The 14,286-nt window shown below is 40.5% G+C and overlaps 1 protein-coding gene across 1 annotated transcript in view; it reads left to right on the top strand.

Annotated features, from left to right (window-relative positions):
* Positions 1 to 14,286, top strand: part of TXNRD1 (thioredoxin reductase 1) — a 120,269-nt gene that overhangs the window by 21,057 nt on the left and 84,926 nt on the right. Inside the window, exons 2-3 of the mRNA XM_064590698.1 lie at positions 4,320 to 4,606; positions 9,821 to 9,881. Of these exons, the coding sequence (XP_064446768.1) occupies positions 9,846 to 9,881 (36 nt within the window). The 5' untranslated portion in view covers positions 4,320 to 4,606; positions 9,821 to 9,845. The remainder of the gene's footprint in view (positions 1 to 4,319; positions 4,607 to 9,820; positions 9,882 to 14,286) is intronic.

Raw genomic sequence — 14,286 nt, 5'->3', positions numbered from 1 at the left:
AGAGATAAGGGAAGAAACTTTTTTCCAAATTATCAAGCCATCATTACCATGCTATTTTAATTTTTTTTTTTTTTTTAAGAGAGAGATGGGGGTGGGGCAGAGGGAGAGGGAGAGAGAGAATCCCAAGTAGCCTTCATGCCCAGTGTGGAGCCTGACACAGGGCTCAATCTCATGACCCTGAGATCATGACCTGAGCTGAAATCAAGAATTGGACACTTAACCGACTAAGCCACCCTGGCGCCCCATTACCATACTATTTTAAAAAATACATTTTTTCTTTATTGCTTTGTGCTGTCTTTTTATCATAAATTATTCTATATTTGTCTATTTCCTGGCCATCCATTCTCTTTCATTGATGTGCATAATTTTTATGAGTGTTAAGTATGGAGCACTTTTATTATTAACTTTTGGTTTGAGTTTTTACAAGTGGATAGTAGGTATTTTATTGATTCAAATATTAGGAACTGATCTTAGGCATAAGAGTTGGGGCAAAAAAAAGAAACTCATAATTACAACTTCATCTGAGTTTTTCTAACCACATGGTTCTTGCCACACTTACTTAATATATTTCTTTGAATGCTGATTCAAATTTTATTTCAAAATGAGGGGAAACATTTAAAAATAAAATTTGCCTTTTTTGTCAGAAGCAGAGTTTAAGGAAAAGTGCTAATGATTTTGATTAGTTGGGCAATCTCCTATCTATCTATTCATTTGTTTATTTCATGTTTATTTTGGGTGAACAGTCTCTCCCCAGTAATACTGCAGCTCTTTTTGATTGAAGAGGATATCCCTTTCCCTGTGGTGGCCTTGATTTCTGTGTTCCGTGTACTGGCAGGTATCTGAGCTGAATAGGTGGGTGTTGACCTTAGCATAGGTGTTAGGTAAGGAATTGTCACCTTCCTTTAGAGTGAGCGTCCCGTGGAGTCAGAGGAGTCAGTAAGGCATAATGGAATCAAGAGGCTTGTGTGCCAGCCCTGACTCTGACACCAATTAATTACTGTCTGGGGCTCGGTTTCCTCATTAGTTGAATGAATAGGTTGGCCTACTGACCCCCAGTGTTTTTCCTATGCTGACGTTCTGTGATTCTCTTTCCACGAGATGTTACCACTAAGAATCCTCATTTCCATGTTGCCTTCTAAAATAAGCAACATGGAAAAGAGAATATGAAAACCAGAGTTTAATTAAAACATTTTGAAGTGTCCTTGGTGAGGCTGGAGGGCATTGGTGCAGCTTATGGATGGCAGATAAGAAAGGTCTGGTCTAGAATGTTCTGCAGCAAGTACCAAGCCCCATTGCTCTTTTGGGATCCTATAATTAATTGGCATAGATTTTAGTTTTTCTTTAAGAAGCACCCATTCTTCATATTAGATATGGGGATTTCTTTTTTTTTTTTTTAAAGATTTTATTTATTTATTTGACAGAAAGAGACACAGCGAGAGAGGGAACACAAGCAGGGGGAGTGGGAGAGGGAGAAGCAGGCTTCCCGTGGAGCAGGGAGCCTGATGCGGGGCTCGATCCCAGGACCCCGGGATCATGACCTGAGCCGAAGGCAGATGCTTAACGACTGAGCCACCCAGGCGCCCCAGATATGGGGATTTCTATATCCCTTTTTACTTTATATTTTGGGTATTAGTAATATTTGAATGTTTGGTATATAAAAAAACAGTCACTTAGGTTTTGACACTGTCTTAACCATATATAATAGGGGTTATTTTTTATTTTTTATTATTATTATTTTTTAAGATTTTATTTATTTATTTGAGAGAGAGAATGAGAGACAGAGAGCACGAGAGGGAAGAGGGTCAGAGGGAGAAGCAGACCCCCCGCTGAGCAGGGAGCCCGATGCGGGACTTGATCCCGGGACTCCAGGATCATGACCTGAGCCTAAGGCAGTCACTTAACCAACTGAGCCACCCAGGTGCCCCAGTAGGGGTTATTTTTTTTAAAAATTGTAATTAACTAGCTTAAAAAAAAACTTTCTATAGGGCCACCTGGGTGGCTCAGTTGGTTAAGCGTCTGCCTTCGGTTCAAGTCATGATCCCAGGGTCCTGGGATCGAGCCCTGAGTCCGGCTCCCCACTCAGCGAGGAGCCTGCTTCTCCCTCTCCCTCTGCTGCTCCCCCTGCTTGTGCTCTCGTTCTCTCTCTCAAAATAAAATAAATTTAAAAGAATTAATAAAAAAAATAACTCTTACAACTTAGCAATAAAAAGACAAATAGTCCAATTAGAAAATGCAGAATCTGAACAGACATTTCTCCAAAGAAGATATATATACAAATAATCAATAAGCACATGAAAAGTTGCTCAGCATTACTAGCCATCAGCAAAATGCACATCAAACTACAATGAGACACCATTTCACATCCACTAGGATGGCTAGAACCCAAAAGCAGATCATAAGTGTTGGCAAGGATGTGGAGAAATTGGGGCCCTCATACACTGCTGGTAGGAATGCTGATGCTTTGGAAAACAGTTTGGTGGTTCCTCAAAAGATTTAACATTACTCAATTCTACTCCTAGGTATTTACTCAAAAGAATTAAAAACAGGTATTCAAAACAAAAACCTGTGCACACATGTTCATAGCAGCTCTGTTCACAATAGCCAAAAAGTGGAAGCAGCCCAAATACGGAAACAACCCAAATGTCCATCAATGGATGAATAGATTTAAAAATGTGGTATATTCATACAATGGAATATTATCTGGCCATAGAATAGAAATGAAGCATGGATACATGCTACAGCACAGATGAACCTTAACAAATATAATGCTAAGTGAAAGAACTCAGTTACAAAAGACTACATATTGTATGACTCCATAGAGTAGAGTAGTGGTTGTCTAGAGGTAGGGAAGGGGGAAGGGCTGGCTGGAGGAAAACAGGGAACAACTTCTAATGGCTACAGGGCTTCTTTGCAGGGTGATGAAAATGTTCTCAATTTGATTGTGATGATGGTTGCACAACTTTGACTAAAAACCGTTGAACTGTATACTTTCCATTGGGGAATTCTTAAAAAAAAAAAAAGATTTTATTTATTTATTTATTTGAGAGAGAGAGAGAGCACAAGCAGGGGGAGTGGCAAAGGGTGAGAGGGAAGCAGGCTCCCCGTGGAGCAGGGAGCCTGACACCGGGGCTCAATCCCAGGACCCCAGGGTCATGACCTGAGTTGAAGGCAGACGCTTAACTGACTGAGCCGCCCAGGCGCCCCTCCATTGGTGAATTCTATGGTATATGAGTTATATGTCAGTAAAGCTGTTTTTAAAAACAGTGTGGGTTCTAGAGAATTATAATGTATATTTGAATTCCAGTTCCATCACTTACTGTAAGCTGTGCAACCATGGGGAAGTTGCTTAACCTCTCTGAGTCTGTTTCCTTATTTGCAAAATAGGGATGATGGTAGCAGTGTTTATATAATGATATCCTTCTAAAGATTAAATGAGATGATGCATACAAATATGAACTCCCTGTCAGGTTCTGGGTAAACATTAATATCAACTATGAAGATGATGAGGAGACTGAGAAAGAATGGGTAGGTCTTAGACAAGCAGAAATGAGAGGAAATAACTTATGGAGTAGGTAGTAAGGGTAGGATTGAGCTTGCTTTGTTTGTGGCCCTGGAGAAGAGAGCTTGTTGAAAATATTTACAAGCCAGAGGTAGCAATCTCTCAGTGGTTTTGGCTGATGATGATGGTCAGGATGATAGTGGTGTCATGTGGGGTAACATACCACGAAGCTGGGTCACATTTGTTATGGTGCCAGACTGGGCTGCAGAAAAATCCTGGAGAGGAAAACAGAAAATCTGAAGAAAGTTGTTTTTTTAAATCTTGCCATGCTGTGGCCTGAAGAGCCTGTGTCTGCTTGTCCAGAAGTTAACTGGAGAAAAAGAAGTAAGCCTTGGCTTGAGTTGCCCAATCTCAAGCCCAGCGTTGTGTGAGAAAGGGACGGAATCTCTGATCTTTGGCCCCTCTACATTTAAACCATGGGTAGGTGGGGCTGAGGTAATATGTGGCCCTCAGTGTCAGAACCTGTGACTTAGTCTCCTACCTCAGGGAGGTTCAGTCTCCTGCTATCGTTTGTCAGGGGCCCCTGAGAACTAATCTCGAATGTAGCAAAAACGAATTGGAAATATCCAGTGAGTTGCCAGGAGTCTGCAGTCAGATGACAGAATTTAATGTGTAATCCATGTTCGAGCCCTTCCTCAGACTCCTCATTTTTGTGGTTGGGACTAAAATTGTAAGGCTTGCTGAGTGAATCTAATACTAGGAAATGCATCATCATGTTTTCCTTTCTGATAATTACCGTCTTTGCTTCCATTACTTCTAGCTAAGGATCATCTCCCTGGTCAACCTTTGCCAGAAGACCCAGCCACCGGTGTGAGTGGCCCCTCAGGGCCCAGCAGCCCAAGCATCTCGGACCCCAGAGCCCGGCTTAGGGCCTATATAGACAGCCACCCTGTAGTCATCTTCAGCAAGCCCGTGTGCAAGCGCTGTGCAGAGGGAAGGCTTCAGCCTCCAGGAGCAGCAACATACTGTTGCCTTGAGAAAGTTGAGACTTCGGAGTCTGCTGGAAACAGTTGGATTTCACCTGAGGAAGGGGTTTTTGGTGTGCGTGTAAGTTGCTTCAGAGGTCTTGGAGAGCGATGCTTTGAGAACAAAATGTTGCTTGGGTAATCTCCTGAGTTTTTGCAAAATACTAGATGTTTTCTCAAGGTCAGGCAGATTTGGGGTGGGTGAGCTCCCAGACCAGGTGACTGGTTGCTCTTTTAGGCACTTCTGTAGAGAATATTTTCTAAGGAGCTGTTACTTAAGGTACTCCTAAATTTTGATAAGTACCTCTTCATGCTCATTATGGGGAAAATGACTTCCCAAAGAATAAACTGTGCTTCCTACTTGGTTCTTAGTCTTAGATTATCTGAGAGAAAAGGGCAGTGATCACAGCCATGGGGAGGGTTGGTTTAGTCCACCGTGATTTAACTACAGAATGATGTTGAGAATTGAAAGACAAACCTGATCGGCTGTTTTATGGGAAGGTTGAGGATGTTTAAAAGTCACTGAAGCTTAGCTTTAAATTATACTCAGGATAGCTCTAGGACTAGACACAGTGGATTCTTAAGTCAACATAACTGGCCTTCTGTCAGGGTTCACCTGTAGGGTAATTTATTAAGTTTAATTTTCTCTTAGTTTGTCTATCTCTTGACTTATTTTCCAGCTCTCAGAGAGGTTGACCTCAGAAACCTTTTATTCTGTAAGCCTTACACAGAGACAGGCTTCTTGGACTCTGTGTGTGTGTGTGTGTGTGTGTGTCTTCCCTTGTTCTAAATAAGGAAAAAGGAAAGGTGGGCAAGCAGTGGAAACACTGAAAGTAGGCAGAACCTTTCATATTTGTTTCTCACCCAACATAATCTGCTTCATTGTCATCTGGGGCCTCATCCCTATTAAAGCCATCGTGGAGCCTTTTGCGCAGGACATCATGTTGGGAACAGGGTTGCAAAGAGGTAGGAGACAGAGTCCCATCCCTAGGGGGTTTAGTCAAACTGGGAAGGTAGACCTTGGGTTTAAAAAGAAAAATGATCTGGAGCACCTGGGTGGCTCAGTCGGTTAAGCATCCAATTCTTGATTTTGGTTCAGGTCATGATCTCTGGGTCCTGGGATGGAGCCCCAAGTTGAGCTCCACCCTCAGTGGGGAGTCTATTTCTTCCTCTCCCTCTGCCCCCTCCCCACCCCCCCCACCCCCCACTCATGCTCTCTTTGTCTCTCTCTCAAATAAATAAATAGAATCTCAAAAGAAAAGAGGAATGATCTAAGGTAACCGATGCTAAATTCTAAGTGATTAGCATAGGCAGTAAACATTAGAGAATTTGGAAGAGGGCTGTATATTAGAAATCTGCGTAATTCCTGGCGTCTGGGAGCTTCATTATATAGCCCTAGTGGTCTTTTGAGGCTCTTCTCCCTTGTTAGTGTAATCTGTAAAATGAAGGTCTTGGACTAGTTGACTGTTGAGATTCCTTTTAGTTCTGAAATTATGGAGTTGTCTAGTCTTTTCTGTTTCCAAATAATGGTGAGGAGCCTGAACTGTGAAGTCAGAGTTTGGACCTTGCCTTTGTGACTTATTAGCCATGTGATTTTGGTTAGGTTTTTTACCTATTGTGTCTCAGGTTCCTCATCTGTAAAATGTGGGTAATAATACACCTATCTGATAAGTTTGTCATGAGGATCAAATTAGCTAATATTTGTAGAAGCCACAGAACATGCCTGGCACATAGTAAATGCTACATAATGTTTTTTAAATGAAAGAACTACTTGCCCTTCCTATTTTCCTATCAGGACTTCACACCTTGGATGGTGATCTTCCTTCATCATTATTGAGCCTCAATTAAGTGGAAATCAACAAATATCTGACTCTATTCCCAGTATAGTTACTCCTATTACAAAGTGGCCGTTTTTTTCTAAACTAGCCTCTCCCTTCGAAACTATGCACATGGTGGTGTAATGGAAGGAACACCTGCAGTTAAAAGGGCTTAGTTCTCATTCTGTAAATCAGTTTCCTCAACAGTAAAGTTGGCAATGCCACCTTATCTACTATACTTGCTAACTACACAGCTTCATGATGAAAACCAAATAATTTCAAATCCATGTGAAAGCACTTGGAAGCCTATAGTGTAGGCTTGTATTAGGAGCCACCACTGAGCGCCTACTATGTGCCAGGCAATGTTTGGTCACTCTCCTTATATGTTTTAGAAAAGATTTTATTTATTTATTTGAGAGAGAGAGAGATTGCATGCGTGCAAGTGTGAGAGGGGGGAGGGCAGAGGGAGAGGGAGAGAGAGGATTTCAAGTAGACTCGGTGCTGAGAATGGAGCCTGACATAGGGCTCCATCTCATGACCCTGAGATTATGACCTGAGCTGAAATCAAGAGTAGGACTCTTAACCAACTGAGCTACCCAGGTGCCCCAACATTACTAACGAATTGGGAAATTGAAGTTTTGACTCTGCTCTAGTCCTGCAGTGAAGGAGGGCTAACGTGGTCAGGATTTCTGGGTTTCATTGCATGCTCCCTGCAATCTCGCATCTCTTTGACCTGTAGTTACTCTTATTTCTACTATCTTTTCCCTGAATTCTACTAACTTCTTCATTTCCTAACTCTCCTCCCTGACTCTAAAAAGACAAAGCCTTTTTTTTTTCTCAATTAAATGTACTCTAGGAACAATGAACATTTCCTGTAAAATTTGTGGTAGGGGTTTGTATATTTATAGTATTAAAATGTATAGTAATTCTGGAAACTTTATTTAATGTCATTATCCGAATAGTTCCTGGGTATGCCAGGTCTTTTGGACAAGCATCCCTTGGTTTTACCTTGACAAATATCAGTTCCTTAGCTTTTCTGAATACATAATATATAAGCTGTTTTCAGATTTGTGCCAAATAAAATGGAAATTAACTTTCAATGTCTTTGGCTGTGAAGGATGATTTAGGTGTGTCTTTTCGTAAAAATAGTGATTTTCTTTTGTGAGGGTACAACTTATAGACTTGACTGTTCATGGTTTTTTAATTTTAATTTTAATTTTTAATTTTAATTTTAATTTTTTTTTAAGATTATTTATTTATTTATTTATTTGAGACAGAGAGAATGAGAGAGAGAGAGCACATGAGAGGGGGGAGGGTCAGAGGCAGAAGCAGGCTCCCTGCCGAGCAGGGAGCCCGATGCGGGACTCGATCCAGGGACTCCAGGATCATGACCTGAGCCGAAGGCAGTCGCTTAACCAACTGAGCCACCCAGGCGCCCCTATTTTTTTTATTTTTAAAAATTACCTTGAAGTAGCATTTTCCCAGGTTATTTCCTTCAGTTTTGATCTTATCCTTTAACAGTTGTGATGTGAGTAAATCAGAATGGAGAAACTTCATTTTTATATCTGTACTTGGCCTGATGAATTTATATTTCTCTCTGGGATGAGTACTGTAATTTGCATTGACTCAAGTTGGGAAATGCCCACAAAGAAATGAACTTCTATGTAAGTTTCCTGATTGTTGCATAACACATTAAGGTGTGTGATTTGCCTGCATCCTGCTGTGAAGACTGGGTTTTAAAACGCAAAGATAACTTCCTACCTCTTCAGAAAATGTGATATTTGTTTCTTATGGATATTTCAATGGGAAATTACAAGTATGAAGTTGGAATTAGCAAATGATGTCTCATATAGCTTATCTATTGCCTGACACCCAGATCCACTGCCATTTCTTCCTAGTGTTTTTACAGGTGAAGTTGACCATCCTCTACTTTTATCAATTAGAATATTCTGGAAACCGGTGCTAATGATATTCAATACAGATCTTTAATCTTGTACTGTGGGGCAATGTGAAAGTTTCATCAGAGCTAAAATAATCTACTAAAGAGTTTCTTGCCGAGGGGTCACGTGTACTCTGGAATCTAGAGCTGATATTTTCTGCATTTCACATATTGTCAAATTTTGATACTTTTAGGAGGTGTTTTTAGGATTACTCTCTAAATCTGGAAAACTTGTTTTCTGTAACAAACTGCAAATGGTTTATTTCTAAAATTAAGTGGCTGAGGAAGCCTTAAGACTCCACGATTTTATATGTGTTTTAACTTTTTTATTTTTAGTCTTAGAAAATGAGCATTGGAATATGAATTGACTTTTGTCCAGATGGTCTCCCAGCTGTAGCTTTCCTTGCCCTTTCCTTAAAGTCCCTCTTTACTCACCCCATCACTCTTCAAAAAGATTCTTATCTTTTTAACTGTGTGTTGCCAGGGGGAGCTGAATTCCTACTAGGGCACAGATACTGCCCCAAGGAGCATAAGAGGAGGGCCGCTGAGGTTGTGTGAATAAACTTATTCTCCCATTTTTATCAAAATGTTATCTTTGGTCCTATACAATTGATAGAAATCTTTCAGCCTACTGTTTTAGTAGCTAAATTAGGATGGGATGAGAATACATTCTCTAGATTGTTAATTTCTGTGAACTCCAGGCCATAGTTCTGTCTGACCTTTTTCATTTTATTGTAGAAGCTGGAGATGGTTCTAAGCTGTCCTAAGGATTAATGACAGGCTATTATGTCTTATATATAAATATCATTTTAAAGCCTCTTTTATCAGTAATTTAAGTGTTATTTAGTGGCACAAGTTTGGCAAAAATAACTCTTATCCTCCAGTAAATTTTTTTTTACCATTATAATTTGTGTAATCTTGGGACACCTGGGTGGCTCAGGTGGTTAAACGTCTGCCTTTGGCTCAGGTCGTGATCCGATGGTCTTGGGATTGAGTCCCACATCGGGCTCCTTGCTTAGGGGGGAGCGTGCTTCTCCCTCTGCCTGCTGCTTCCCCTGCTTGTGCTCTCTTCTCTACAAATAAATAAATTAAATCTTAAAAAAAATAATTTGTGTAATCTTGAGCGTATGACTTTTGTAATTGATTTGTTGGTTGAGGTTTACTCGGCTAAAAAATAAATAATATGTTAACTATTGTAGGATGTGGTTTTTTTCTTAGAGTTTCCACATATGTTTTGGAAATAGTACATATTCCAGTGCCTTTTAAAACATGGTTAGTATTAAACCCATTTTATAGTGGGGTAGACGGAGTCACTAAACATGTAAAATGTATTTTATGAAGCTATATAGGTGAATCATTGAACATAGAGTAGAATCAACAGACTTCAAATACCCATTAAGTATCATTACTGTTGGCAGGGAGAGTCTTGTGGGTTGTATAAAAATGGGCTGGTAAGTTTGCAAAGGGGAAGCTGATTAAAGAGGAAAGTAAAAAGCTGGAGAGAAGGCTTTAAAAAAAATTCTCCTCCTTGTTTTTCCAGGTAAAGAAGTTATTTAAGTCGATGCATGTTCCTTATTTTTTGCTCGAACTTGATCAAGCAGGTAAGATTCTGCTTAATATGTAAATTATATCTGCTGACTGTAATTTTATTTAATCTACTTCGTTTGTTTTTTATTTTTCTCCTTTGAGGGTTTTATTGTTTAGTGAGCTCTTTCCAGTGGATTCCTTTTTTTGACCATTTAGCTAGGCCATTCTCTGAGACTAATGATCATATTTGCCTTTAGTCATTATCTCGTCAATAGCCTTGATAGGAGCTTCCTGTTGTTGAAATAATTCTTCCTATTAACCTGGAGTCTAGTTACAGGTACAGTATTTGCTGGTTTCATGGTAACTTTAATATTTTTGCAAATTTGCCACCTTTCTGGTAAGTCATATCAAATAGTGTTTGAAAATAAAAGAGAAGAGGCTCAGCTAGCAAGATACAGTAATTGGGATAGAAAGCTCATTTCTGGGGTCAGGAGGAAGAGGTAGTTGTGGGGCAGGAAACTCTTATTTGTCTTTAGAAGGCAGGTTCCCTAACACAGAGAGAGTCAGGTAATAGCTGCCACCTGTTGAGGGCTGGTGCTTCCTAGGGACTGTGCTGGGCTTGTATGCAAAGCCCTTAATCCTCACAAGAATTCTGCAAGGAATTTATCCCCATTTTACAGATGAGGAAATTGAGTTCCAGGAAAATCAAATAACTTCCCTAAGGTCATGTAAGTAGTGGATCTGTAGTCTGGACATGGGCTTGTTTAATTCCAAAGTCTGTGTTCTTCCTATAATACCATGTTGTCTGTCTCCCCTAGCATGAAAGCATGACCCTCTGTCAAGGAACATTCTTGCTCCAAACACTCCATAGTATATGGAAGGAAAGCCCAATAATTAAAATTTTACCTGGGCCAAAAAATAGCCTTTTTTATTTTATTTTTATTATTTTATTTTATTTTATTTTTTAAGATTTTATTTATTTATTTATTTATTTATTTTATTTTTTAAAGATTTTATTTATTTATTTGACAGAGAGGGACACAGCGAGAGAGGGAACACAAGCAGGGGGAGTGGGAGAGGGAGAAGCAGGCTTCCCGCCAAGCAGGGAGCCCGATGCGGGGCTCGATCCCAGGACCCTGGGATCATGACCTGAGCCAAAGGTAGACGCTTAATGACTGAGCCGCCCAGGCGCCCCAAGATTTTATTTATTTATTTGACAGAGAGAGAGAGAGAACAAGTAGGCAGAGAGGCAGGCAGAGGGAGAGGGAGAAGCAGGCTCCCCGCCGAGCAGGGAGCCCGATGCGGGGCTCGATCCCAGGACCCTGGGACCATGACCCGAGCCGAAGGCAGCGGCTTAACCAACTGAGCCACCAGGGGCCCCGCCCCCCCCTTTTTAAAGATTTTATTTATTTATTTATTTATTTATTTATTTAAAGATTTTATTTATTTATTTGACAGAGACACAGCTAGAGAGGGAACACAGCAGGGGGAGTGGGAGAGGGAGAAGCAGGCTTCCCGCCAAGCAGAGAGCCCGATGTGGGGCTCGATCCCAGGACTCCGGGATCATGACCCGAGCCGAAGGCAGACGCTCAACGACTGAGCCACCCAGGCGCCCCAGATTTTATTTATTTATTTGACAGAGAGAGACACAGCAAGAGAGGGAACACAAGCAGGGGGAGTGGGAGCGGGAGAAGCAGGCTTCCCGCTGAGCAGGGAGCCCGACGCAGGGCTTGATCTCAGGACCCTGGGATCATGACCTGAGCTGAAAGCAGACACTTAATGACTGAGCCACCCAGGCACCCCCAAAAAACTGCCTTTTAAAAATGTACGTTTTCCTGGGAGAGTTAAATCAACTTGCAACTTGGTGTGAATCAGAAAACTCACAACAAGCTAATTAAACTAACAAGATAAAGCAAATGAACATGTCTGTTAAGGATGGGAAAAGGACAGGAGGTAATAATGGAAGAGAATGGGCATGATGGAGGTACCAAGTGCTTTAGGGCATGAGTAATAAGGCAGAGACTGTGACCAAAGTGCCAAAGGTGGATGGGAGATCAGTAAAGGCAAGTGCCAACTACTCTGACATTTTAGTTCTGGCAACCCTAATCAGACAGGAAACTCTTTCCCTTTAGTGTGGAAGTGGCCGTGGTCTAGAGATCACAGCTGGGAGCTCCCACTCACCCCTGGTAAAGTCTTACCTAAGAAAACCTGAATGATATATGTGAGCTGGGGTAGGTTTGACCTGAACCAGCTTCTGTAGTTGAAAGACGGGAGCCTCTTGCTGGCTGAGGGAGCTGATGATCCTCTGTGTCCTCACTTACTGCTTCATCACCCAGAAGCTGTCTTCCTTCTCATGCTTACTTAGAGGCTGGGCAGCTTGTAGGAACAGAACAGGATTTATAGAGTAAAGTAGCAGTTCTCAAAATGTCTGCATACCCCTGGGGGTGCCTGTGACTTTTGAGGGGTCCTCAAACTCAAAACTGTTATCTGATAATGATTAAGATGTCATTTGCTATTTTGACATTTTCATTGGTGGTGCTAAAGTAGTCGTAGGTAAAACTGCTGAGGCTTAGCATGAACCAAACTAGGGGTGCCAGATGGTGCTGGTTTATATTATAGTCTTCACTACCACGCTGATAAAGAAAATGGCAATTTTACCTAAGATTATTCTTGAGGAAGAAGTAAAAATCATTACCTTTATTAAGTCTCAACCCTTTGAGTATACCTCTTTTCATATTCTGTGTGATGAGAGAAGTATGCATAGTGTTTTTGTTGCATGAAGCACGATGGTTGTCTCAAGGAAAAGCACTTGTACAATTAATAGTTTGTGTTGCAAAGTGAACTAGCTGCTTTTCTCATGGAACACTATATATACTTGAAAGAATGACTGACAGTCAAATTATTCAAATGATTTGGATTATTCAGATTTGGTTATCTGGCAGACATTTCCCCTCAAATGAACAAAGCAAGTCTGTCACTTCAAGGAAAACTGACAGTATTTGTTGCCCATGATAAAATTTGAGCTTTCAGATGAAAATAAGAACTTTGGAAGTTGTACCTGGCATGTGAACTCAATAGCTTTTCAGTACTTAAAGATTTTTCTGATGAGGTTCGATGTAATATTTATGAATCTAATTTTTTGATATTGTGGATTAAAATATGTCAACATGTGGAAGATCTATATAACTCAGTGAATGACTATTTTCTGAATGGTCAATGTATGATCTTACAAAGTCATTCATGGGTCAAAGAGCCATTCAAAGTATAAGATAGACCAATGGGTTTTAATGTGAGAGAGTATGAAAAGCTCATCTATGTGGTTTCAGATTCTACATTGGAACTCACGTTAATCAACTATTACTTGTTGAGTTTTGGTGTAGTATCAAGGAATATCTGCAGTTATCTGAAAAATCGACTAAATATTTCTCCTTTTTCCAACTGCTTGTGTTTGTGAGTGTGGGATTTTTTTTCATATACTTCTACTATAACAACATATATCACAATATATTGAATGCAGAGGAGATAGGAGAATCTGTCTTGTGTTAAACCAAACAGACAAAAAAATTGCAAAAATGTAAAATAATGCTAACCTTCTCATTGTATTTTTTTGTCTTGGAAAATATAGTTATTTTTAATTAAAGTGTGTTATTTATGTTAACATGTAATGGGTTTACTATTATTAATTTCAAGAGAATAAATCAGTATTTTAAAGTGTCTCAGTTTTAATTTTTAATGTGGTAAATATTGATAGCTATAACCCATATAAACAAAACTTCTTTGGGGTCCTCAATAACTATTTAAGAGTATAAAGGGGTACTGATACCAAAAGTTTGACATCTTGAGTTCTGAGACAAGTAGGAAGTATGAGTGTTAATCTAAGAACTTTGGGGGCGTCTGGCTGACTCAGTTGGAAGAGTCTGTGACTCTGCATCTCAGGTCGTGAGTTTAAGCCCAATGTTGGGTATAGAGATTAAAATTAAATTAAAAAATTAAAAGAGATTAAAACTAAAAAAAAATCTGAGAACTTTGGATTCTGTGCGATTTACCGGTCTCCAGTGCAGGAGGATCATGGTCCAACATAGGCTGGGCCTCACAACTAGCTGCACAGGACAGATACGTGATCAGGTCTGTGTCTGCAAGCAGCTTGTAATTAATGAGCTGGAGCTGCTGCCGTGGTCTCCAAGTGCTGCTTTTGTCAGAGAACAGCTGCTTACCTGTTTCGGCTTGGCTCCACGAAGAACGCTCCGCAGGCATTATTTTCTCACTGGTCTTGGATACCTGAGCTCCCCAGTGCTTGGATCACAGTAGGTGCTCCTAGAGCCAGGGGGTCATTTGATAGGCAGGGGTATTCGGGATAGAATCAAGTGGGTGCATTTTCTCATCCAGAGTGTTTATTGAGTACTTGCTGAGTGCTAGGCTCTGTCCTAAGCACTGGAAGGAGAGTAGGGAACTGTGCTCTTGTGAAGTTAGACTCGCAAA

The sequence above is a fragment of the Mirounga angustirostris genome, unplaced genomic scaffold (assembly GCF_029215605.1).
Source record: "Mirounga angustirostris isolate CCGP_5_RB_7025 unplaced genomic scaffold, mMirAng1.0.hap1 SCAF_5, whole genome shotgun sequence".
Classification (NCBI taxonomy): Eukaryota; Metazoa; Chordata; class Mammalia; order Carnivora; family Phocidae; genus Mirounga; species Mirounga angustirostris.
The sequence above is the reverse complement of the archived record's forward strand: the minus strand, read 5'-3'. Positions and strand labels throughout refer to the sequence as shown.